Consider the following 23,875-nt stretch of genomic DNA (forward strand, 5'->3'; position numbering starts at 1 on the left):
GGCTAAACCTGCCCAGCCCCAGACTGCCCCAAGCGCCCCCTTCAGAGCCCGTTCCTACCTTCCAGGTCAGCAGACTTGCCCAAAGACCTATGAATGAGTCAATGTGTCCTGCTTTGGGGTTACCTCAGGCCTTAGACACCAGGGAATCTGGGAGGTAGGTTGGTTACCGAGCGAGAGGTAGCAGGGCTTTCCTGGACCCGAGCTGCTCATTTGTGAATTCATTCATCATATGTTTGGTGGAGTGCTTGCTAGGCATTTTCTTTCTTTCTTTCTTTTTTTTTTTTTTAAAGATTTTATTTATTTTTTGACAAGAGAGAGACACAGTGAGAGAGGGAACACAAGCACGGGAAGTGGGAGAGGGACAGGCAGGCTTCCCGCGGAGCAGGGAGCCTGATGCGGGGCTCGATGCGGGGCTCGATGCGGGGCTCAATGCGGGGCTCGATGCAGGGCTCGATCCCAGGACCCCAAGACCATGACCTGAGCCGAAGGCAGACGCTCAATGACTGAGCCACCCAGGCGCCCCTTGCTAGGCATTTTCTAATGCTGTAAATCTGGCCATCAACGAGACGACGTCAATGTCCCTGGCTTCATGGGAGAGGTGCCCTAAGTCTATCAGAATCCCTACAGTAAGAGGGGTGACTTAGATGTTTGACAAATACTAATTGAATGAATGCAATATATATTTTTCAAATGGCTAACCAAAAGAAGAAAAATGTCTTTGGACCATTACTTCTGGGTTATCCACATGACTGCTTCCCTCGATGGAGGTAACTGGATACCAAATCTGTAGGAGCACCGGAAAGAGCTTGCTCAGGCTGTGGACTTACTCCAGACTCAAGGTCAAGTCTTGAAGGACTTTCAGTTTCCTCATCTGTAAAAAAGGCTTAATGGTACCCTCCTCATGGGTTATTTTAGGATGGCAAATAATACAGGCGACAGATCTGACACTTTGACATAAGCGGGAACCCCATAAATGAGAGCTGCCCCCATGAGCCCCACCGTTCCCACCACCACCACCACCACCACCATTGCTGGCAGGGAACGGAGCCCTGGGTTGAGAGCTGGCGAAGGCAAGCTGTGTCCCCCGGGGCAGGGCTCGGTTTGCATGGCCGGCTCCTTCAGAATTGGATTTGCAAGCTTCTGTTTTGCATGGTGGCAGATTTTTGCATTGTCCCCTTTATTACTCTCTTCTAGAGTCCTCCTTACGGCCCCAGCTGCCACTTTCTCTAGTGGCCCTCAGCCCTTGTGAGCCAGCGGGCACTCCCCCCCCCACCCCCGGGCACCTACTACCGTGGGTTGGGCAGGCACGTTGGAAGACATGGAGACTCGAGAGACGCTGTTCCATCCTGCAAGGGGGAGACCGGGACTTAAATTCTTACAAGGCCACTGTGTCAAAGTGGGTGTCAGCAGAAATTCCGGGAGGGGTGCTGACTAGGATGGGGGGCGGGGGAAGCTGCTGGAGGAGGCTTTAGGAAAGGCAGGGGGACAAGCACAGAGCAGTGGCCAGGGTCCAGATAACACTGACTGACCCGCCGCTGCCAGGCCCCAGTCCCCTATCTCGTGTTCACTTCAGCCCTCTTGGGGGGCTGCCATTATCTGCATTTTCAGCTGAGGAAAAGGAACATTCGGAGAGACTTAAGTCACTTGCCCACCTTCACACACTTAGGAAGTGGCTCCCCAATTCTTATTGCATTCACTCTCCTGTGGCTTGCCGTCACCCCTGGCTGTGGGGCGGGGGCACATGTGTGGGGAAGGTCCCAGCAGTGAGGAATCCGTGGGGTTCAGATTCCAGTTCTTTTCCTCACAGCTGTATGGACTTGGGCACCTTTCCTTCCTTGCCTGACAGGGAGGGTTTTTATGAGTTTAAAGGAGGTGAAGTGCGTGGTGCACACAGAAGGCCCTCAGGACGCACCCCTCTGATGCTCGAGCCCCTTTCGCCTTCTGCTTGAGCCCATCCTCACAGAGAGCAAGCCACAACTTCCCAGATGACGATGCAGAGTCCACTTGCACATGGCTCAACTTTTGGAAGGTCTTAGCTCGCAGTGAGAAGTCTCTCCCTGGGGCTCCTTCCTGCTGATTCTAGCCGTCTCCCCTGGGCTGTGCAGATGAATGTCCCCCCTTTCTCCTGGCGGTCCAGGCTCTTCTCCAGGACTCACCCTCCTCGGTCCTGTGGTTGTGTGTCTGCCTCGCGGGGTTTCCATTCTCCCCCCTGTCCCAGGCATCTCCTTGCATTGGCTTCCATGTGTCCAGGCCCCCCTCAGAGTCAGACAAGAGTCAGGCCCTGTTCTCCGGGCACGTCACGATCAGCGGGGAGAAAATGGGCTCTCCCACGCTTGCGTCTGCTCCTGAGGACCGTGGAGGGTTTCGTGGCAGCCTCATCGTGCTGTGGCCTCAGGGAAGGTGTGTGCTTGTGTGCCCGTAGGATGAACAGAGGTAGGGAGGCAGGTGTAAAGTGCCTGCTCCGGGGAGGGTCTGCACATTCACTCTGCGACACCCACTCTGGGCTGGAGCCCCCCGGGCAGAGACTGGCACAGAGGTAAGAACCAGACACAGACGCTGGAGGACCCCGCCCTGTCCGCCAGGAGCTGTGGTCTGATGCTGGTGGGCTGAGCGCGACGGCAGGGCGGGGAGGTCCAGCGGCTGTGGCAAATGCATGCACCCATCTGGCTGGAGCAGAAGGGTCTGGGGGGAAGCAGGGAGCTGTCGGAAGTGCATGTGAGTCACCTCTTTGCTTCCCTTCACCTTGGACTCAGCCCTGCAATCAACTGCCACATCCTCTTGGTTCTTCCTTCTTATCCTAGCTCGATTCCATGCCCGCCTTCCCACCCCACTGCTCCTGCCACACCACACACTCCCTCATGAGCGTTCTGCAAGAGCCCCTTCTCTCCTCTCCCGCCTCCAGTCTCACCTCTACCACATAACCTACGCAGCTCACTTCCTCTTCCTCAAGCTTTCACCTCCTGCTTTCACCATGTCACCCTCCTGCCGCACACCTTCGTGGGACTCTGCAACCTACGGGATCAACTGTCTTGCCTCCTCACCCCCTAGTCTTTCTGCTCGTCCCATAGGATTCCTGTTCCGGTCCAGTGACTCCTCACCTTCCCAGATCTTTTCATCCATATTCTCTTGTGAAGACTCAGTCGAGCCCAAACCTATTTTCTTGTTTTTTTTTTTAAGATTTTATTTATTTATTTGACACAGAGAGACAGACAGAGCACAAGCAGGGGGGAGGGGTAGAGGGAGAGGGAAAGGCAGACTCCCTGCTGAGCAGTGAGTCCGGTGGGGGACAGGACACTGGGATCATGACCCAAGCAAAAGACAGATGCTTAATCGACTGAGCCACCCAGGCACCCCTAGCCCGAATCTATTTTATTTATTTTTTATTAACTATAATGTATTACTTATTTCGGGGTACAGGTCTGTGATTCATGAGTCTTACACAATACACAGCGCTCACCACAACACATACCCTCCCCAATGTCCATCACCCAGCCACCTTACCTCCCTCCCCTCCAGCAATCCTCAGTTTGTTTCCTGAGATTAAGAGTCTCATGGTTTGTCTCCCTCTCTGGTTTCATCTTGAGCCCAGACCTATTTTAAACAGCTCTTCCCTTCCTTTGAAGTCCTAGTAGCATATGTCCGGATCACTTATTTTTCTTACATCAATATTTCATTGATAAGGTACAGAATTTATATTTATCCAAGGGCTCAGTGTGCACACCCATATCTTTATACCCCTGCGGCCCTCTAGATTTCCACACCTGCCTCTGTGTACATTCGGGTTAGTGTAGGCAGTGAACATCTGTTATCTGTCCAACAACTCGCCCACCTTTTTTGGCGAATCACCTGTTTCTGCCCTCCCCCCGCCCCACTATATAGGTTGGGTGGGGCTGACTGCCCTTCTCCAAGGGCAGGCCACGAGGGAGATCCGGTCTAGTCCAGATTTACAGTCCTCTAGTCCTCTGGCCACAGCGATTGGCTCCGGGACGAGCACGTGACCTAAGCCAGCCCAATGAGAGTCAGGCGTGCAACTTCCACCGGAACGACTGGCCAGAGGCCCCCTTTTGGTGACCATCCTTGCTGCAGCGTGGAGCTGGTCTGCCCCGGAAGGAAGCTAACACAGAGGCAAACTAGAAAAGTAGAGGAAGAGAGTCCTGATGCCTTCACTGAGCCCCTCGTCACTGAACCCCTCATTTTGTCTTATGCCAAAAGTCACATGGACCCCTGATCCTCCCAGGTGTGTGAGCAAATAAATGATCACTTACACTGAAGCCCGTGGGCGTTGGATCTCAGTCGTTTGCAATCAGGAGTTGTGAGCAATAATGTGTGTCTCTGTGTTGGGGTGTGGATGATACGGCTGCTTGTGCATGGGTGTGTGTGTGTGGTGTACATTTAAGAGTGGTATGTATGGGGGCGCCTGGGTGGCTCAGTTGTTAAGCGTCTGCCTTCGGCTCAGGTCGTGATCCCAGGGTCCTGGGATCGAGCCTTACATCAGGCTCCCTGCTCCGCGGGGAAGCCTGCCTCTCCCTCTCCCACTCCCCCTGCTTGTGTTCCCTCTCTCGCTGTCTCTCTCTGTCAAATAAATAAGTGAAATCTTAAAAAAAAAAAAAAGAGTGGTATGTATGTGGCGGTGATGGGTGGGCAAGGTGAGGCGGGCACACACACTCATGTGAGGGTGACGTGTGTGTGTGTGTCTGGAGGGCAAGTATGACTGACCAGCTGCACAGGCATGCGTGTGCATGGGTTGGGGGATGGGTGGTATAGGTTGAGGCTGTGTGTGCACAGCCGGGGGTGGGCATGTGAGGGGTTGTTACTAATGGCAGAGCACCTGCGTCCTCTGTGTCCTGAGGGCAGGAGTCCAGGTATGTGTGTCTACGCACCCCGGGGAGAATCGCCTTTGCTCAAAAATCCCTGTTGATCGTCATTAGCCTCTCCCTTTCAGAGAAAAATCATTATTTTAGGGCTGAAGCCAAATTCCTTAGAATCTTTGAGTGATATATAGAATCATAAAATTTGTTGATGTTCTTGGGAAAGTCAGAAATATCAGAGGCTGTTGGGACCAACCCCTAATATCAGAGGAGGAAATTGAGACTCAGTGACTCCTTGTTTTCACTTCCTCCTACCCCAGCAGGTAGGGTGGGGCAGGCAAGGCTGGCTTTGGGGCAGCTCGCTTTTGAGGAGATCCCTCCCTGGTCCTGCCTCCCAATGGACTGTGGTTGCTTTTATGGTGGGTGGTTAACCTCAGCTGTGCCTAGATACCTACGTATTTATGGCTTCCCTTGATGGGTGCCCTTGATCCCTGAGCCTTCCCTGTAAGGAGGGCTGAGCTCTAGCTGTTTGCACCCCTTTCCTTCCTGTTCCTCCTGGAGCTCCTCACCTCCCCAAAACAGACTGGTGTCCCCAAGCCAGAGTGTCCCAGCCACTGTACCAGGAGTGGCTGTAACTGCGTGATGTCCTGGGGCCATCAGCCCTCTGAATGTCTGAGTGGAGGTCTCAGGCAGCCATAGCCTCTGGCCTCACCGCATCTGGTCTCAAGCTGACCCTTTCATTGACCCCAGCCTGCCATACACAAATGATCATTTCTTGTTCACCATGATCCATGATTGTGGAGAAGGTTGGGAATGGCCTAAGCAGTGGCCGTATCCCTGGGTGAGGTGGAAATCCGGGGAGCATCTCTCAGAGAACTATGCTTCGCACGTGACTTTTCACAACCGCCCCCCCCCACCACCCCGTGTTGCGCCGCTTGCGTTTCTGTACCAGGCATGGAAGAGCCACGCTCCTGTGTATCAAGAGAGCAGGAGAGGAGCCCTTCTCTTCACCCAGGGGCGGGACGGGTGCACGGGCTAGCATGTTAGTGTGTGCCTAACCCGGGACTCTCCGGCAATACGGGGTATCCGGGATTCAGAGTTCTTGTCCAGCCCCATGTGGCATGGATTATCTCCTTTATAAGCAGAGCCCTAGCTTTTTCTGAGCAACTGGGGCCAGGGGGATCCCAGGATGATCCCCTGTCATCCCAGACAAGAGTGACTTCAGGCAACGTGGAGGTAAGGAAGTTCACCTCAGCATCCTTCACCGTCCTCCTGCTTCATTGGGGGACGCTTGGACCCATTGCTGATACTCGGCTCCTCTGGTCCTCAGCTCGTTCTCTCAGGCCCTGCCCAGCTAGCGCTGGTTTGCTAACCTGAAGACAGTCTCTTGGCTGTTAATCCAACATACCACTTTCCTTGCTCCTCATCACAACAGTGGAAATATGATGACATAGCCGTGAGGAGGTGGAGAAGGAGTTTCCAGCAGTGTGATCTTGGGCATGTTTCTTAACCTCATCTGGTAAAGGTGGTGATTATGACATCTACTTTTCTTATGAAGATTAAATGAATTAATGCTTGTAAGGTCTTTTTAAAAAATTATTTTAACCTTTCGGCCGGAACCGCCATCTTCCAGTAATTTGCCAAAATGACCAACACAAAGGGAAAGAGGAGAGGTATCCGCTATATGTTCTCTAGACCTTTTAGAAAACATGGAGTTGTTCCTTTGGCCACATACATGCGAATCTATAAGAAAGGTGATATTGTGGACATCAAGGGAATGGGCACTGTTCAAAAAGGAATGCCCCACAAATGTTACCATGGCAAAACCGGAAGAGTCTACAATGTTACTCAGCATGCTGTTGGCATTGTTGTAAACAAACAAGTTAAGGGCAAGATTCTTGCCAAGAGAATTAATGTACGCATTGAGAATATTAAACACTCAAAGAGCCGAGACAGCTTCCTGAAGCGTGTGAAGGAAAATGATCAGAAAAAGAAGGAAGCCAAAGAGAAAGGTACTTGGGTTCAACTGAAGCGCCAGTGTGCCCCACCCAGAGAAGCACACTTTGTGAGAACTAATGGAAAGGAGCCTGAACTGCTGGAACCCATTCCCTATGAATTCATGGCATGATAAATGTAAAGAAAATAAAAGACCTCAAGACTTAAAAAAAAAAAAAAAAAAAAAAAAAATTATTTTAAAGATTTTTATTTATTTATTTGAGAGAGAGTAAGAGCAAGAGAGATCACAGAGGGAGAGGGAGAAGTAGACGTACTGCTGAGCAGGGAGCCCGATGTGGGGCTCAATTCCAGGACCCTGGGATCATGACCTGAGCCCAAATCAAGAGTTGGACACTTAATGGACTGAGCGACGCAGGCGCCCCTATAAGGCCTTTTTTGGACCATATAAGTACTATTATCGAAGTATTAGAGAAAATGGCATTATGCGTCTGTCTCTCCCAGCTTACAGTGAAGGCCATTAGGGACCCAGCTCTCTCAGAGCCTTCCCAGCACGTGCCCAGTATATAGTCAGCCACCAATATACTGAATTAGTGACTCAGGACTCTTAATGGTCACTTTTCAACAGAGACCTTCAGGATACACCTTGCCTTGGCCAAAGGAGGCTCCCACTTGTACCTAACTGGTGTGAAAGGAACCAAAAACCTATCTCCGAAGACTTTTCAGGCTGGTGCCTGATAAGCAAATGAATAGGTGAATGAATGAATGGGTTAATAGAAGCAGGAGGAAATAAAGACCTTGGTCCTCAGGTTGCCTGGCAGGAAACTGAGAACAACAGACCTCTGGACAATAGCTCCATTGCCCAGCAGCCCAGGCCCGGATAATTCTCAGGGCTGGAGGGTGGGGGTGAGCGTGGGGGCTGTAGCTGAGCCTCAGGTCCTGCTTTCTCTTTCCTCCCTCTTGCACTCCAGTCTGGTTACCTGAACCCACTCTTTGGGGAAACTTTTTTTCTGCAGTAGAGCTGTGGGAGGCCTGTGTGACTCCTTCCTTAGGGTTCCTCCAGGGACTCATCTCCTCTGAGAAGCATTCTCCCGTGACTCCCTGCCTTCCACTTCCCATGACTCAGGTCCCCCACACTGCTGTCCTCACGGCCATGAGTGGGCCCCTGTCAGGTCTTCCATTAGTTTCTGTCTGTTTCTTTGGCCACCACTGTGGAATGTCAAGCTCTGGGGACTGGCCACTCTGTTTTCCTTCTTTTTTTTTTTAAGTTTTGTGTGTGTGTGGGGGGGGGTTAAAGATTTTATTTATTTATTTGAGAGAGAGAGAATGAGAGACAGAGAGCACGAGAGGAGATCAGAGGGAGAAACAGACTCCCTGCCGAGCAGGGAGCCCGATGCGGGACTCGATCCCAGGACTCCAGGATCATGACCTGAGCCGAAGGCAGACGCTTAACGACTGAGCCACCTAGGCGCCCCACTCTGTTTTCCTTCTTGAGGAGCGGGCATGTTATCCACTGAAGACAGGGATGTTATCCATTGAAGGAGGGATCCTGCAGTGATCTGCGTTTGGGCTTTGGGCTATTTTCTCTGCGGAGAGAAGAGTGTGTTCCTGGAGGTCTTGGTGGTGGGACCGGAGCAAAAGTCTTGGGTTCAGTCTTGGCTCAGTGGAGGAAGTTTTCAAAAAATCCAGATGGATTGCAGCCTGGACAGTTTTGGTGTGCATGCTCTGGACAGAACTTGGGTTGAGGGGAAGGAGTCCAACTGGACCCCTCCCACCTCATCTTGATGGCCTATCCAATGGATGGTCTCTTCCAGTTTGATATATGTGGAGATGAGGGTGTGAGGATGTGAAGGTAGGTGGGAGACCTCCTCATCTCCAGGCTGTTGGGTGTGGGAGTACAGAATGAACGGCCCCAGATGTGCCACTTTGGCACGTGGATGATTTTGAGCTGAAAACAATCAAGGCCCAAAAGACTCAGAAAGAAACTTTGACGGTCCCCCTAACTGCCTAAAGAATTTACATAGAGGACCTGCTCCAGGAAGGGAGCTACCGCCAAAGATTACAGTATAATATGAACTAGGGGTGGTAGACAGGGAGGAGTTTAGCAAAGTCTGTTAAAATTTCTCTCTCTGTCCCTTTGTTTCCTTATGGCCCAGTGAACATTTGTTTACCAAATATTTACTCTTTTTCACCTTCTTGTGGAATTGCTTTCCTTCCCTTAGAAGTCCCAGACCCTTACAGCCTCCTCCTTAATTCAGGATGACATATATACCTCATTTTGCCCAACTGTCTTTGGAATCTCTCATGTTTGTGAGGATTCCCCGTACATAATGAAATTTGATTTCTCCTGTTAATGTGTCTCATGTCAGTTTAATTCTTAGACCAGTCAGAAGAATCTCGAAGTATAAAGGGAAATTTTTCTTCTCTGACATGTATTTGTGTCTCTTTGCCTCTGCAACGAGGCTTACCTTGCTGTCCTTTCCCCCATACTTGTTCTAATGACATCCTTATTTTATTTTTTTAAAGTAGTCTCCACACCCAGCACTGAGTCCAATGTGGGGCTCAAACTCACAACCCTGAGATCAAGACCTGAGCTAGGATCAAGAGTCTGACACTCAACCCACTGAGCTACCCAGGTGCCCCATTGTTCTAATAACCTCTAATCACACGTCCTATGAAAATCAAAGTTTCAGTTCAGAGAACATTCGTGGATGTCTAATCTATGTGGAAAGCTCTATGGTGGTGGGACATGGATCAAAGGCTCACAGAGTGGGGAGGATTTGGAAGTTCTAGTCCAAATGCTTACCTAACCTAGGAACCCTCCCACGGTGAGGCCATGGTGAGCCTGGTGGACAGCCGGTAAGCAAGTCTTTGTCTCAATACTTCTCAGGACAGGGGCTTGCCGCCCCTCTAGGCAGTCCATTCCCATCCTGGCAGCCTTTAATCATCAGAGCCACCATTTATCATGAAGAAAAAGAGGTACCAGGGTGCCTGGGTGGCTCAGTTGGTTAAGCGACTGCCTTCGGCTCAGGTCATGATCCTGGAGTCCTGGGATCGAGTCCCACATCGGGCTCCCTGCTCAGCGGGGAGTCTGCTTCTCCCTCTGACCCTCTTCCCTCTCATGCTCTCTCTCTCATTCTCTCTCTCTCAAATAAATAAATAAAATCTTTAAAAAAAAAAAAGAAAAAGAGGTACCATTTACTGAACATTGACCGTGAACAGTTTTGGCCTTGAGGTACACAGCACAAAAACCAACAATCAAATCATCTTTATTATTCATGATGTGGGTTACTGATGGGCGTTCCCACCATCTGTGGCTTCCTACTTAAACGAATTGTTCTTGCTGCCTAGGTGCTAAACTCAGCTATATCAACAATACGATTTTTAAATTGCCCATATTTTAAAATGACTTCAGTGCTTTGGGAACACTGCCTTGGGTACTGATGTAGAGGCAGGGAACCTCTTTACCTTTGGCATCTAAACAAAATCCCTCCCCCCCCCCCCCCCAGTCCCCTGATCTCTGCGCTGGCCTACAGTCTCTGCTTTATATATGTGGCTAATTGATGCTTTTGTGGCTTTTCTGGGTAACAGTTTTATTGACCTATAATTCACACACCATACAGTTCAACCATTTAAAGTATACAATTCAATGGCTTTTAGCTTTTTCATGAGCTTGTGCAACCATCACCCTAATCCCATTTAGAATATTTTCATCTCCCCCCAAAGAATACCTGTGTTCATTTTTTTTAAAGATTTTATTTATTTATTTGAGAGAGAGAGAATGAGAGAGAGCACGAGAGGGAAGAGGGTCAGAGGGAGAAGCAGACTCCCCGCCGAGCAGGGAGCCCGATGCGGGACTCAATCCCGGGACTCCAGGATCATGACCTGAGCCGAAGGCAGTCGCTTAACCAACTGAGCCACCCAGGCGCCCTGTGTTCTTTTTTTTTTTTTTTAAGATTTATTTATTTATTTGAGAGAGAGAGGGAGAGAGCGCATGAGTGGGGGGAGGGGCAGAGGGAGAGGGAGAGAATCTCAAGCAGGCTCCATGCTGAGCACCAAGCCCCACTGCAGGGCTCTATCTCACGACCCATGAGATCATGATGTGAGCTGAAATCAAGAGTCAGCTTAACCGACAGCTGCCCAGGCTCCCCAAGAATACCTGTATTCTTTAGCAATCCCCTCCATTCTCCCCAGCCTGGAGCTGGTCAGGCAACCATGAATCTATTTTCTGTCTCTATGGATTTGCCTATTCTGGACGTTTCATCAAAATAGAATCATGCAGTATGTGGCCTTCTGTGACTGGCTTCCTTGGCTTAGCATTCATCCTCATTGTAGCCCATGCCACTACTTCGTTCCTTTTTATTGTGAATGATATTCACATTTTGCTTCTCTATTCCTTTGTCAGGTGGTGGGCATTTGGGTTGTTTCTCTTTTGGCTCTTACAGACACCATACAGTGTCCTTTGTCATCTGTCCTGATCACCAAGAGGAGCTCTGTTCAGACCCTCTTTCCTGATGGTTGCAAGCCCTGTGATGGTAGCCACTGCCCTGCCCACCCACCTGCCCCAGCCCCACACAGGTGCCCAGGGATCAGGGCCTCCTGGGGTCATTCTTTGAGATGCCATCTGACTCTTCTTTCCTCTTTCCGTTCTCTGGAAAAGGCAGTTTGGGGCAGAGTCCGCGGGCTCTTCCAGCCACACAGTCACTGCAAACACTTTCCCTTCTGTTGGGCAGACCGCAGTGGCCAGAGTCAGCCTTACAAGGAGTTGTGCCTGTGGCTGCCCCAGGCTGGTTTTCTCTTCCCTCACCACTTGGCCCTAGTCCTGGGCCTTTCCCTTCTGCCTCCACCCCGGAATCCCAGGCAGGAACGTTGGAGAGGGCAGCTCAAAGGCTGGCTTGGGCCATCATGGGAGGTGTTGGCTGGGGTATCGGGCAACAGGGAGCTGACAAATGAGGTGCACATACTTCTAGCCCCAGATAGTTCTGGGCTGCCCCAGCACCCCCCCTCCCCCCATTGAGGTCTGGGCCAGCTCTACAGCCTGAAAACCACAGGGGTCCTTGTAGCCCCCTTTGTCCTCAATTTAACAAAAGACACTTTTTTTTTTTTAAAGATTTTATTTATTTGACAGAGAGACACAGCGAGAGAGGGAACACAAGCAGGGGGAGTGGGAGAGGGAGAAGCAGGCTTCCCGCGGAGCAGGGAGCCCGATGCGGGGCTCGATCCCAGGACCCCGGGATCATGACCCGAGCCGAAGGCAGATGCCTAATGACTGAACCACCCAGACGCCCCAACAAAAGACACTCTTGGAACCAGGGAACCAGGCAGGTGGGGGCGGAGGGGCTGAGACTTTAGGACTGGCTCTGGGTTGTTATTTTGTGCTCAGGACTTCTAGTGCCATCTGTCCCTGCCCCCACTGTCCGCTCCCTCGCCCCCTCATCTGCCTGGGTCCACCGGACTACAGCATGGGGGAGGGGAAGAAGTAGGGGAGCTGGTGTCCTCCCTCCCCAGGGCTGCCATACCTGTCTGACCAGTCCCTCCCTTTCTCTTTCCTGCTCTCTGTCCCAGGTTTGGCAGTGGGCCAAACCACTGCCCTCCCTTTGGTCTCTGCAAGGAGCAGTCTCTCCACCATGCTAGTGTGGGGGTTTGTTGGGGAGGGGGTGGCATGCATTCAATTCAGTCTTTGGAAATTAAGTATTGTTTGAAGGGGCTGGGAGAGGGCCTGGTGCAAACAGGTACAAACTGGATTTTCCCCTGCTGGTTCAGCAAGTCAGAGGAGGCCAGAAGTCTGGGGAAGAGTGGGGAGGAGGAAAGAGGGGAGGGGAGAAAGGAATGTGGACTCTGCGTCCCCTCTGGGAGCCTCTGATTTGTCTTTGTGGAAGGGACAAGTGTGTCCTTGTGTGTGTATATGTGTGTTCGGTCTGAGTGGAACTCTTCTGTGGGTCTGTCTTTTCGGATTTATGTCTGTCCCCAAAGAGGGGGCTTCTGCGTCTTTCTGTCCCTCTGAGTGGGGGGGTCTCTGTGTCTGTCCTTCTGGAAGCCTGAGCGTGTCTGCTGAAGGCTGGGGAGGAAGCTGTATATCAGCCCTCCTGGCAGGTGGGCAGTCCTGGTCACCCCCTGCCGTAGGGCGGGGGCTGTGTGCTGTGTGTCCCTCTCCTCCAGGGGACTCTACCTGGGTGTCATCCAATCCCCACTTCATGCCCTGCAGGATCTTACTGAGACTCTAGCCCCAGTCATCAGGTAATTGCTGCTGGAATATCTGCCTCAGGGGCCCAACTCCTGCTTTACACCCACAGCCTGCCACACCCGGCCCGCCCAGGCCTGGGGTTCCCTGCAGAGCTCCCTGTTCTTCAGACTTCGACAGGTAGTGCTCTTTTCCAACCTGCCCTCTGACTCATTCTGATAATGCGCTCAGGGAGACAGGTGCAGGGACTCTTCCTCCATTTCCTCTGGCCTGGGAAGAGAAAGAGTGTCCAGGTGGCTCCAGCTTTACTCACCATCAGCGCCCTTCCCCACTCCACCCCACCCCACCCGGTCCTGTCTCCCTTCCCGTGATTCACCCACCGGGTGCTCTGGGACCGACTCTTGCAAGTGCAGCTTCCCTCTCTCCTGAGCACCCCCGCTCTTTCTCTCTTTAGCCCTTGTTCTTCATTCTCTGTGCCCCGTAGTAAGGCCTACAGGGTCCAGCCTGGCCCCAGGGAATCCTGGGATCTTGGGAGGAGAGGAAGGCACTAGGTTGTGTCCAGGAAACGTGCTCTGTTGGATCTCACTTTCTTGCACCCACAGATCCAGAGGGAAGACAGCCTCTGTGTGTGTGTGTGTGTGTGTGTGTGTGTGTGTGTTCATTCATTCCACAATTATTCACCCAGCACCTCTTGGCACTGCACCAGATGCTGAGGTTAATAGCAGTAACTGAGGAGAGACTAGGCAGATGGCTGGCCTGAGGTTCAAGGATCTGGAACCTAGATGCCCTGTCCTCCAGCCTGGGCAGAATTTCATAATCACTCAATGCAGAGAGAAGAACATGAGGTGGTGTCTTTGGGGTGTCAGCTACTCTGGGATCCCTTTCCTACTATGCTTCCCAGTCCTTGCATTTATTTCCCCAAGGGGGTTAGGAGACCAGAGGGAGGAGTAGGGCTGCAGTGTCTGGGTGACCCCAACCAAGTCTCTTTGTCACAGGAGGCTCCCGCCAAGCCGGTCGGTCTCTCCAGTGTTACACTTCCGGAATCCCTCTTTTCCTGAGCAGGGGCAGTGCCAGCTAGAGTGGGCTCCTGGGTGGGAGCAGCTCTCTGCTGCCCCCACCTGAGTCCGGCCTGTAGGTGGCAGGTGTCGGGTTAGGCCCAGCCCCCTCAGGGCCTAGCCACTCAGGTACCCGTTGGATCCTCCCCTTGGGCTGGGCTCTCTTTTATAAAGGGCCAACCCTGGGGCGCTGTTCCCACCTAGAAGCAGCTTCTCGGCTCCTTCTGGAACCTCTGTCAGGTTCAGCCTACTCATCTCCACTCCTGCCTCCACTCCGGCCTCCACCATGTCCATCAGGGTGACCCAGAAGTCCTACAAGATGTCCACCTCTGGCCCCCGGGCCTTCAGCAGCCGCTCCTACACGAGCGGGCCTGGCTCCCGCATCAGCTCCTCCGCCTTTTCCCGGGTGGGCGGCAGCAGCAGCAGCTTCCGGGGTGGCCTGAGCAGCAGCATGAGTGTGGTCGGGGGCTACGGCGCCGGGGCCGGGGGCATGGGAGGCATCACGGCTGTCTCAGTGAACCAGAGCCTGCTGAGCCCCCTTAAGCTGGAGGTGGACCCCAACATCCAAGCTGTGCGCACCCAAGAGAAGGAGCAGATCAAGACCCTCAACAACAAATTTGCCTCCTTCATCGACAAGGTGAGGCCGCCCCCGCCCGCCTGGCGGGCAGTGCCTGGGGCTGGGGGTCCCTACCTGTGTCTTGGTCTCCCTGTCTGGGGGCACATCTCCAGCTCCCCACTGGCGACCTGCTGGCGCCACCCACCCTGGCAGCACTCTCCCTTCCAGCTATGACTCAGTCTTCCCATGCACTTTGGTTTGGGCCGGCGCAGCTAGGGGGAGAGGGTCCGGGCGGCTTCTCACTCTAAACCTTGAGGCTCCCTCCCTCACGCATCACACCCCTACCCGAGTTCTGACGGCTCTGTGAAGCTTTCAGCCTGGAAGAGTCCTAGCTGTTCAGCTGTGGGGTGGGACGGGGAGGCCCCTTTAACCAGGTTAACCCTTCTCCCTGGCCCTGCCCCAAGGGCTCCCCAAAGTGCCCCTCTGTATTTTTTTTTTTGCATTTAAATAGGGTTTGATAGGACTGTGGAATAAGGAAGCAGGTGATTTGACTCAGAGGGCAAATATTGATTGAGGCCTTTGGCATTCCAGGCCCTGAGTGTGGGGGCACCGAGATGAGTCATCATCTGGCCCCTGCCCTGGGAACCGGGGTGGGCGGGGCCGGGCGGGGCAGAGACTCGCCCCCCATCTTGGGGTGAGGGGCTGAGGCCCTCGGTCTTGGGGAGGCCCTCCCCTACCTGGGCAGCTCTTAGCTTCTGGGGTGAGGGGGGTGCCAGGGGCTGGCTTCAGGAAAGCCCATCCAGGATTCAAAGTCTGCGGGCGCTGGACACCCCGCCCAGGTTTCTTGTCCTGTTCAATCCCAGAGTTTATGGCCTCAAATAAGGCGTCTGTCCGCCAACGCCCCTCTCCCCACTCGGCCCTTGTCCCCGACCCCGGCTCCGCCCCAGCCTGGTTCCACTTTCCCGAGGGCAGACACTGAGCCGGGTTTTGCAGCCTGGGTCGTTGCAGCCTCCGGGGCGGGGGGGGGGGGGGGGGGGGGGGGGGGAGGGGGGCAGCGCTCCGGAGGGTTGGGCCCGTCTCTGCTGACTGGCTCCTGGAGGCATTGTGGGAAGGGAAGGAGGCAAATCCTGGGGCAGAGTAGTAGTAGAATTGGAGTCCCCCCAGGGAATTGGCACCCCCCCCCCCCCCCCCCGCCCCGCTTAGGGAGGGCTTGCTGGCTCCTGGGCAGAAGGCACCCTTGACTTTACTCCTTGATAGCGTTTTGTTAGCTCTGGGGTCCTCACAGTGAGTGGTTAAGCACAGGCTCAGAGTCGGAATTCCTGCCTCACCGTGCCCTGCCCTTTCCTTTGATGGGGCTACCTTGCCAAATCTGATTTCATCTATAAAATGGGCATGATAATCCCTAAATAAAAGAGGTTTTGCCTATTCAAGCATATAATGTATGTACAGAGCTTAGCAGTGCTTGGCCCATATTAAGCAGTCCATTAAGGCTAAATGTTAAAATCATTTACTTTTTATAATTTGTGGGCAGAATGACCTGGGGAAGAAAAGGATTTATAGAGGAGAATTTGTTGGATCAAGACTGCATGCACCCTTCAGACCGCCTTCTCTTTTAAGTCCCCTCAATTTAAAAAAAGTGACGACTTTGGGTTGATTAAAAACAATGCATTCCTGCTCTTGGAACCCATCTATTATTCTTTCTTTTAAAAATTTCCTTTCTGGGGTGCCTGGCTGGCTCAGTTGGTGGAGCATGTAACTCTTGATCTCAGAGTTGTGAGTTTAAGCCCCATGTTGGCTGTAGAGATTACTTAAAAAATACAATCAATCAATCAATCAATCAGTCAATCATTTCTAACATGCCTTAGTTTCATCCTAAAATCTGGATTCCTTGAGCCCAAGGAACCCCGGGACCTTTGTGTTTGGGGCAGGAGGAGGGGCTGTGGATTCAAGGGTGGGGTGGGGGTCGGGGAGCCCTCTGCCTGCTGGAGAATCTCAGAGGGCAATGGGGAGGGGGGTGTGCAGTTTGCGCCCAGATCTGCCTAGTCTTTTGCCTCTTCTCTGGCTGCAAGGGACATCTGCACAGAGATAAGCTCCTGAAAGGGCCTGCCTGGGCTCCTCTAGGCCACCGCAGGGTTGAGGAGACCCAGGCTCAGACCGGGGAAGCAACTCAGTGTCGTGCAGCAAGGGCCAGTAGCAGCCTTTGGCTAAAACCTAGGTCTTCTGGTGAGTGCTCTCCGGGCCGAAGGCCTGAAGTTTCTCTGTAATCTGTAGGAGTGCCTCGAAGCCACTCCGTATGATAAAGATGATGATGATAATACTTGATATGAGCAATTACATTTCTTTTTCAATCTTCTATAAAGTGCTAATGGAAACTTGGCTATTCTTACTGATTTGTAATATACAGTCTAAGTAAGTAAGACCTAGTTTTGTTCTGCAAATACCATTTCAACATAACTCTCCTAGCCCTTCCCTTCCACCCATGTGCTTGCTTGTCATCCCCCTTCTCCCCTACCCCCAGCACTTGGGGGACATGGCTCCCTACTCCACTCACCATGCTGTCTCTTTTAGGCCACTGGGGAGCCTCCCAGAGCAGCTAAACAGATCTCTGGGTTCTGGAGACACCACTGGGAGTGGCTTAGAGGAGAAGACGGTGCTTGCTTACCCCCCAGACTCCTCCCCTGCTCCTTGGGCCCGATGTGGATCTTCTTGCTCCCTCTTCCCTCATGCAGGTGAGGCACCTGGAGCAGCAGAACAAAATTCTGGAGACCAAGTGGAGCCTCCTACAACAGCAGAAAACCGCTCGGAGCAACATAGACAACATGTTCGAGAGCTACATCAGCAACCTCCGGCGGCAGCTGGACACCCTGGGCCAGGAGAAGCTGAAGCTGGAGGTGGAGCTTGGCAACATGCAGGGGCTGGTGGAGGACTTCAAGAATAAGTGAGCTGCCCTCCTTCCCGCTGCCCCCTACCTGACTGAAGTCCTTCGGTCCTGTCTAAGACCACGTGGCCCCCTGCCTGTCGGGCAGTGCAGTCCTGTATAGTTAGGGTGACCAGAGGACCAGGTTTTCCAGGACAGTCTAGCTTTATGCCCGTTGTCCATGATTGTTAATAGCACCCACCCCCTTTCAATCTCAGGACTGTCTGGATTTGGACAACGAATTTTATGTTAATATGTACATAGTAAACCAAAGGTGGGAAAGGCCTCTGTTGTATCCTTACAGCCTTGGCCGTATTTATTCCTTACCCTTGATCTCCAGTACACGCCAGAAAGTTCTGTCTGAGGTCTCATGTCAATCTCTGCTGCTAACCCTCTTCATGTGCCTGATCCAATGTGTATTCATGGATTCTGAGAGGGGTTTCCTACTCTCGGCTTCCCCACTGGCTGATGATAACCTGGGGTAAGGGTGGGGAGAGAGTGGCTGGTTGAGGCAGAAGGACCAGAGCTGCCCTTATATCTTGCATCTTCATGAACTGAATTTCCTAGATACTCTTGCCTCCCCAAATACTCAGGACAACCTCACCTTTGCCTTTGTTCTCTGATTCTAAGTCTTTTCCTTACCAGATATGAGGAGGAGATCAAAGAGCGTGCAGACATGGAGAATGAATTTGTCCTCATCAAGAAGGTGAGGGATGACCCCTCCCCCACCAGATAACAGGAGGCGGGGCTTAGAGACTTGGAATTAGGCTTTCTGGGTTCTGTCCTTAAATGTGTCCAAGTAATGGGATATTTGGCTACCTCCCAGGTAATACAGCATAGAAAGACAAACAAGGACAGAGGGGTAGTTAGGTGCGTTTGGACAGAACTTTGGACATTAATGTTGGGATATGGTTAAGAAAATGGAGCAGAATTGGAGGTGTGGCCATGGAAGGCTTCCTGGAGGGGGAGGAGGAGGGGGAGGGGGAGGAGGAGGAGGGCTGCGGGGAAACGGAGGTAAAGGTGTTTGGGCTGGGGGTACAGGTGTGATGGGGCAGAGGCTGGGGATCAGGCCAGAGAATGAGGTGGGAAAGTCATTTAGTTAGAAGGTTCTATGTCTGGGCCATTGGGTGCCCCTGGTTGCGGTCATGTGTGGGCACTCAGCTCAGACTCCCCTTCCCTACTACCCAGGATGTGGACGAAGCTTACATGAACAAGGTAGAGCTGGAGTCCCGCCTGGAAGGGCTGACCGACGAGATCAGCTTCTTAAGGCAGCTGTATGAAGAGGTATGTTCTTGGGGGCTGAAGACTGAGGGGCCCCTGCCCCATCAGAGGCTCCTCCCAGCCCCCAGCACGTCAGCAGACAGGGTCTCACCACTGAATAATTGTAATTATCCATATAACCCAACACGGCTGTTCTATATGTTTTGTCCCCCTGCGTGAGGGTGAGGGAGGGTTTATTACCCCATTTCACAGATAAGAAAATGGGCTCGGGAATGAAATAGCTTGTCCAAGGTTGTCATACACAGAGGGGTGGCCCAGCTGCAACTTGAACCTGCTCTGTCCCCAGAGCCTTTGTTTCCTGTAGCAAGCTCTTAGGGGCTCACTGTTGGCAGCTGAGTGGGGAAGGCCTCTGCCCCTCGGGTCACTCATCTGGAGCCAGGTGGCCGTTTGTCCTTGCCTCCTTTCATCTGTACATCCCTCCAGGTTTCAGGCCTTTGACCCATCTTCCCAGCCCTAGCACCCACCTGCTTTGCTCCTCGGTGGCTGGCCTCCCTGTCTTGTCCCTAAGGAAGTCCCTTCTGCCAAAGGGGGCTCCTTGTGTGCAAGGACAGGGCCTCACCACCCACCCCCTGTGCCGTCCCCCCTCCCCAGGAGATCCGTGAGCTGCAGTCCCAGATCTCGGACACGTCCGTGGTGCTGTCCATGGACAACAGCCGCTCCCTGGACCTGGACGGCATCATTGCCGAGGTCAAGGCCCAGTACGAGGACATCGCCAACCGCAGCCGGGCTGAGGCCGAGACCATGTACCAGATCAAGGTAGGGCAGGAAGCTCTCAAGTTCTGGCCCTGCTGTAGGGTCTCAGGGCTCCTGTCCCCAGATCCTTGGGTGCTGGGGAGACAGGGGTGTCCGTGTCCCTGGAAGTCTGGAAGAAGGCTGGCCGTGGTGTGTGTGTGTATGTGTGCGGGGAAGGGGGAGGTGAGACGAGCTGGGCACTCGCCTTCCTCCTGCTCACACCCACAGTACGAGGAGCTGCAGACACTGGCTGGGAAGCACGGGGATGACCTCCGTCGCACGAAGACGGAGATTTCTGAGATGAACCGGAGCATCAGCCGACTCCAGGCTGAGATCGAGGCCCTCAAAAACCAGGTATGAGCTGGGCTGGGGGTGGGAGAGGATCCTTGGACGTGTCAAGGTGAGAGCAGACAATGCAGCAAGGAGTGAGGGGGCTGGGGGTCAGGAAAGGAATTCTAGACCAGACTTTCAGCTTCTCAGACTGCTCCGGGGGGGGGGGGGTCTGAAGGGTGCTGAGGAGGTCCCTGGGGCCCTGATGAGGGGGCCAGAGGGGGGTTAGGCTCCAGGATGGGTTCCCTCGAGCCTGCTTTGTTTTATCTGTCTTATATATCAGGGTAAGGTCAGGTTCTACTGCTTTAAGGCAGTCTGGAAAGCGGAGATGTGGTCCAGTTAGGCTGGGATGATGCCTTGTGGTGTCCCAGGTGAGAAGTTCATGCAAGGAAGTGCCTGGGAGCTGCTTAGATTTCCCTCTTCTGCTTCCTGAAGCCCACTGGTAGCATTTTCTCGGAGCTAGATGGAGTTGGTTAGTCTAGGTCAGGGAGAGGCTCTGGTCCCCAGTAGAGGGGAAAGGGAAGGTGGATGCAGGGGGAGGAGGCAAGCAGACTGCTCTACCTGCTGACCTGACCCCCTTGCCCCCACAGAGGGCTGCCCTGGAGGCGGCGATCGCCGATGCCGAGCAGCGCGGGGAGCTGGCCCTCAAGGACGCCAATGCCAAGGTGGCCGAGCTGGAGGCCGCCCTGCAGCGAGCCAAGCAGGACATGGCCCGGCAGCTGCGCGAGTACCAGGAGCTCATGAACGTCAAGCTGGCCCTGGACATCGAGATTGCCACCTACCGCAAGCTGCTGGAGGGCGAGGAGAGCCGGTGGGTGTTGGGGTCTCTGACTGGCCTGGCGACTTGGGGTGGGCAGGGGTGGGAATTGAGTCCTGTTGTCCTGGGACAAGGGCCCGGAGTTGGTTCTGATGTCCCATGTGTCCTCTGGGTACAGGCTGGAGTCTGGGATGCAGAACATGAGTATCCATACTAAGACCACCAGTGGCTACTCAGGTGAGTGTCCCAGCCTTGGGGTGTAGGGCAGGCGGGCGGGGCCTTTTTGCACAGCTCCTGTACATTTCCCTCTTGTACGGCTGAGGAAGCTGGGGCCCAGTTAGAGGTCCTGTCCAAGGTCACATAACTATTTCAAAGCTCTGTCCTAGTCTGCTCCTGGTTTTCCCCAGCCATCCTAAAATAATGAGCCAGGGCTGGGGAACTATGTGGGGGGTGGCAGGGAATAGCGGACGTGGAGCCTGATGTGTGCCTGGCCTGAGCTTATATGGCTGCTTCTGTCTCTGACCAGGTGGCCTGAGCTCAGCCTATGGGGGCCTCACAAGCCCCGGCCTCAGCTATGGCCTGAGCGCCTTCCAGTCCAGCTTTGGCCCTGCTGGTTCCTTCAGCCGCAGCGGCTCTTCGAAGGCGGTGGTCGTGAAGAAGATCGAGACCCGTGACGGGAAGCTGGTGTCCGAGTCGTCTGATGTCCTGTCCAAGTGAACAGCCACGGTGGTCCCTCCCAGCCTCCTCACTCTTGTGGCTGCCAGAGAGCCTTTGGGGGGGGAAGGAGCTGTGCCCGGGAGCGTCGGGAACAGGAGAGCCACCCAAGACCCAGCCCTAGTCCTCAGCCTGCCTTTGGGGGGAGTCTTTTGCCCTGGGTACCCCCTCTCGTCCGTGCCGCCAACTAAAAGCCAACTCAAGTATCTTTTCCCAAATAAAGCCTCAGCTGACTCTGCCAATCCCACTGGCTTTGTGCAGCCCTTGTCCGTGGGGTGGGGGAGAGGGGGTCAGGAGGCCCCTCCTGGGACCCAGAAGCTGGTGGGGGGGCGCCTAGGAAGTGGGGGGGCACTGGGGAGGATAGTCTGGCCTTCTCCAGGCTGTTCCCAGAGAGACTTCTTTGCTGAAAGCCACATGATACCTTGGTCATTAATGTCCTCTTCAGTACCCCATTTCATTTTAGCTGTGCAACAAACCCTTTGAGGCAGGCAGGCAGGCAGGCAGGCAGGCAGGTTTTAGATGCTATTATCAGGACAGAGTGCAGTTTCCTTTCGGTAGACCTCGCAGGACTGCTTGCCCGGAGGGCCAAGTAATTGGCCCAGCAGGAAAGAGGAAGCTCCGGCATTTATACTCTGCAGTTCCCAAGCCTCTCCTCCTCCTCCTCGGCCGGGCACGTGGCATTTCCTTGGTGGCCACAGATGTCTTTTTACCGTCTTCATTCCTTTGCAGCTGGGAACCAAGGAGTCCCGGGTTTCCTCTCCCTTCAGAAGCCCAGAGTGCATTTGTAGCAATTGGACGTGTCACACCCACAGTTTCTAGAAGCCAGGATAGTATAGGACTTGGCATTGGTAAGTGGGCTCCTCCTGGCTCCACTGACGGTTGTTCCCATCCGACACTGGTCCTTGCCATTCCCTTTTCACCCTTTTCCACGCAGTGTTATATATATTTTAAAGTCTTACTTATTTATTAGAGAGAGAGGGAGCTCAAGTGGGAGGGGCAGAGGGAGAGGGAGAAAGAATTTCCAGCAGACTCCACGCTGCGCGTGGAGCCCCACGCAGGGCTTGATCTCACGACCCTGAGATCATGACCTGAGCTGAAACCAAGAGTCGGACGCTTAGCCGACTGCACCACCCAGGTGCCCCTACACGCAGTGTTTGTTTATATTATGTATACAGCTGAGTGTGCGAAGGGTGTGTGCATTCTGTGTTTGCATGTGGAGGGTGTGCTGTGTTGATATGGGTGTGTTTATGTTCTGTGAAGTGTGTAAAGGGGTTTGCCCATCTTCGCTAGAACTGCAGCCTCTGGAGTCTAGGGCAGGGCCAGAGGTTTAGGACACACCTGGGTGGGGCAGGGTGTCCCTGGCCTGCGGCTTCACCACTACCACCGCGGGGTTCCGGGCAGACCTGCGGACCTCTTAGCACTGGACTAAGTGTGGACAAGCCCTTACTTGGTTCTGACTTTCCAAAGCACCAAGGGAGAATAAAAACCATGCAGGGAGTACAGTTGTGGGGACAGGGTAGGGCAGGAAGCTCTCAAGTTCTGGCCCTGCTGTAGGGTCTTAGGGCTCCTGTTGGCTTCCCGGCCTCGGGGTTCTCCGGTTATCTCCCTGGCTACCTGCCTCAATGGAGCTGCTTGACTGATCCCCGGCCTTCTACTTTCCCACCCCCTCCCAGCGCTAGGCCCAGAGTTCTGGACTCTTGTCACAATAAAGGACTTCCCTCTTCCATGATCAAACTAAGCACCATTATTTAGAACACCATTATCTCTCTCATTATTTGGCAACAGCTTGAAGAAAGAAGCTCATTTTTATCACAACTTACAGCCTAACCAGCCTTCAGCTCATGTGTGGCTGACTCTCCCCAGGTCCCAGGAGGCGGCAGGATGGTGTTAGAACCCAGAGCATGCATGGTACCCAGTGAGAGGGACCTCTGGCCCGGTGAGGCCCCACGTCAATATTTTAAATTGTGCCCCGCGCAATCCTTCTTGAAGCCAGCCACCCATCTTATCAGGCCCTGCCCCCACGAATGCTGGGGGCAGCCAAGGGCCCCACCAATAGGCTCCTGGTGTTTCTACACCCCAGGTGTTTGCTCAGGGAAAGGCAGGAAAAGTCGGGAGAATTCCCTCCCTCCCCCTCCTTCCTTTCTAGGTTGCTGTGTACCTACTATGTGATCAAGGACACTCAGCATTCAGGGGACACCAAATACAAGAGCTGGCTGTCCAATTCTCATTTAGACGAACTGAGGAAGGATGGAAGCTAACCTTTCTTGAATACCTACTTGATGGCTGATCTGGGGCTGCATCACACGCCAACCCTCCAGGGATCCTGTAGGGCGGGTAATAAAGTCCCCATTTTATGCATGTAGACTTTGCACAAGGTTACCCTGTAAATGATGGAAGTGGTGTCCAGCGCTTGGGCCAGGGCTTTTGGACAAGACTAGATTTTTATCATCTGTATAGCATACACAGCTGAACAATTTTAAGCTTGTTTTTGTTTTTGAAAAGATGATGCCCCCTGTACACAGTTCTAAGTACAGGGGGCCTCCTTCCCCACCAGCTACTGGTTTCTCGCCCAGAGGGTAACTAACGTTACC

The 23,875-nt window shown here is 53.4% G+C and overlaps 1 protein-coding gene across 1 annotated transcript; it reads left to right on the top strand.

The window, feature by feature from the left end:
* Positions 1-14,197: 14,197 nt before the first annotated feature.
* On the top strand, positions 14,198-21,531 carry KRT8 (keratin 8). Its single transcript, XM_027594813.2, has 9 exons — positions 14,198-14,634; positions 17,283-17,491; positions 18,116-18,176; positions 18,659-18,754; positions 19,343-19,507; positions 19,712-19,837; positions 20,404-20,624; positions 20,749-20,807; positions 21,097-21,531. Exons 1-9 carry the CDS (start codon positions 14,284-14,286, stop codon positions 21,285-21,287), a joined length of 1,479 nt encoding a protein of 492 aa, XP_027450614.1. The 5' UTR covers positions 14,198-14,283; the 3' UTR covers positions 21,288-21,531.
* Positions 21,532-23,875: the final 2,344 nt, after the last annotated feature.

Source organism: Zalophus californianus, chromosome 9 (genome assembly GCF_009762305.2).
Source record: "Zalophus californianus isolate mZalCal1 chromosome 9, mZalCal1.pri.v2, whole genome shotgun sequence".
Classification (NCBI taxonomy): domain Eukaryota; kingdom Metazoa; phylum Chordata; class Mammalia; order Carnivora; family Otariidae; genus Zalophus; species Zalophus californianus.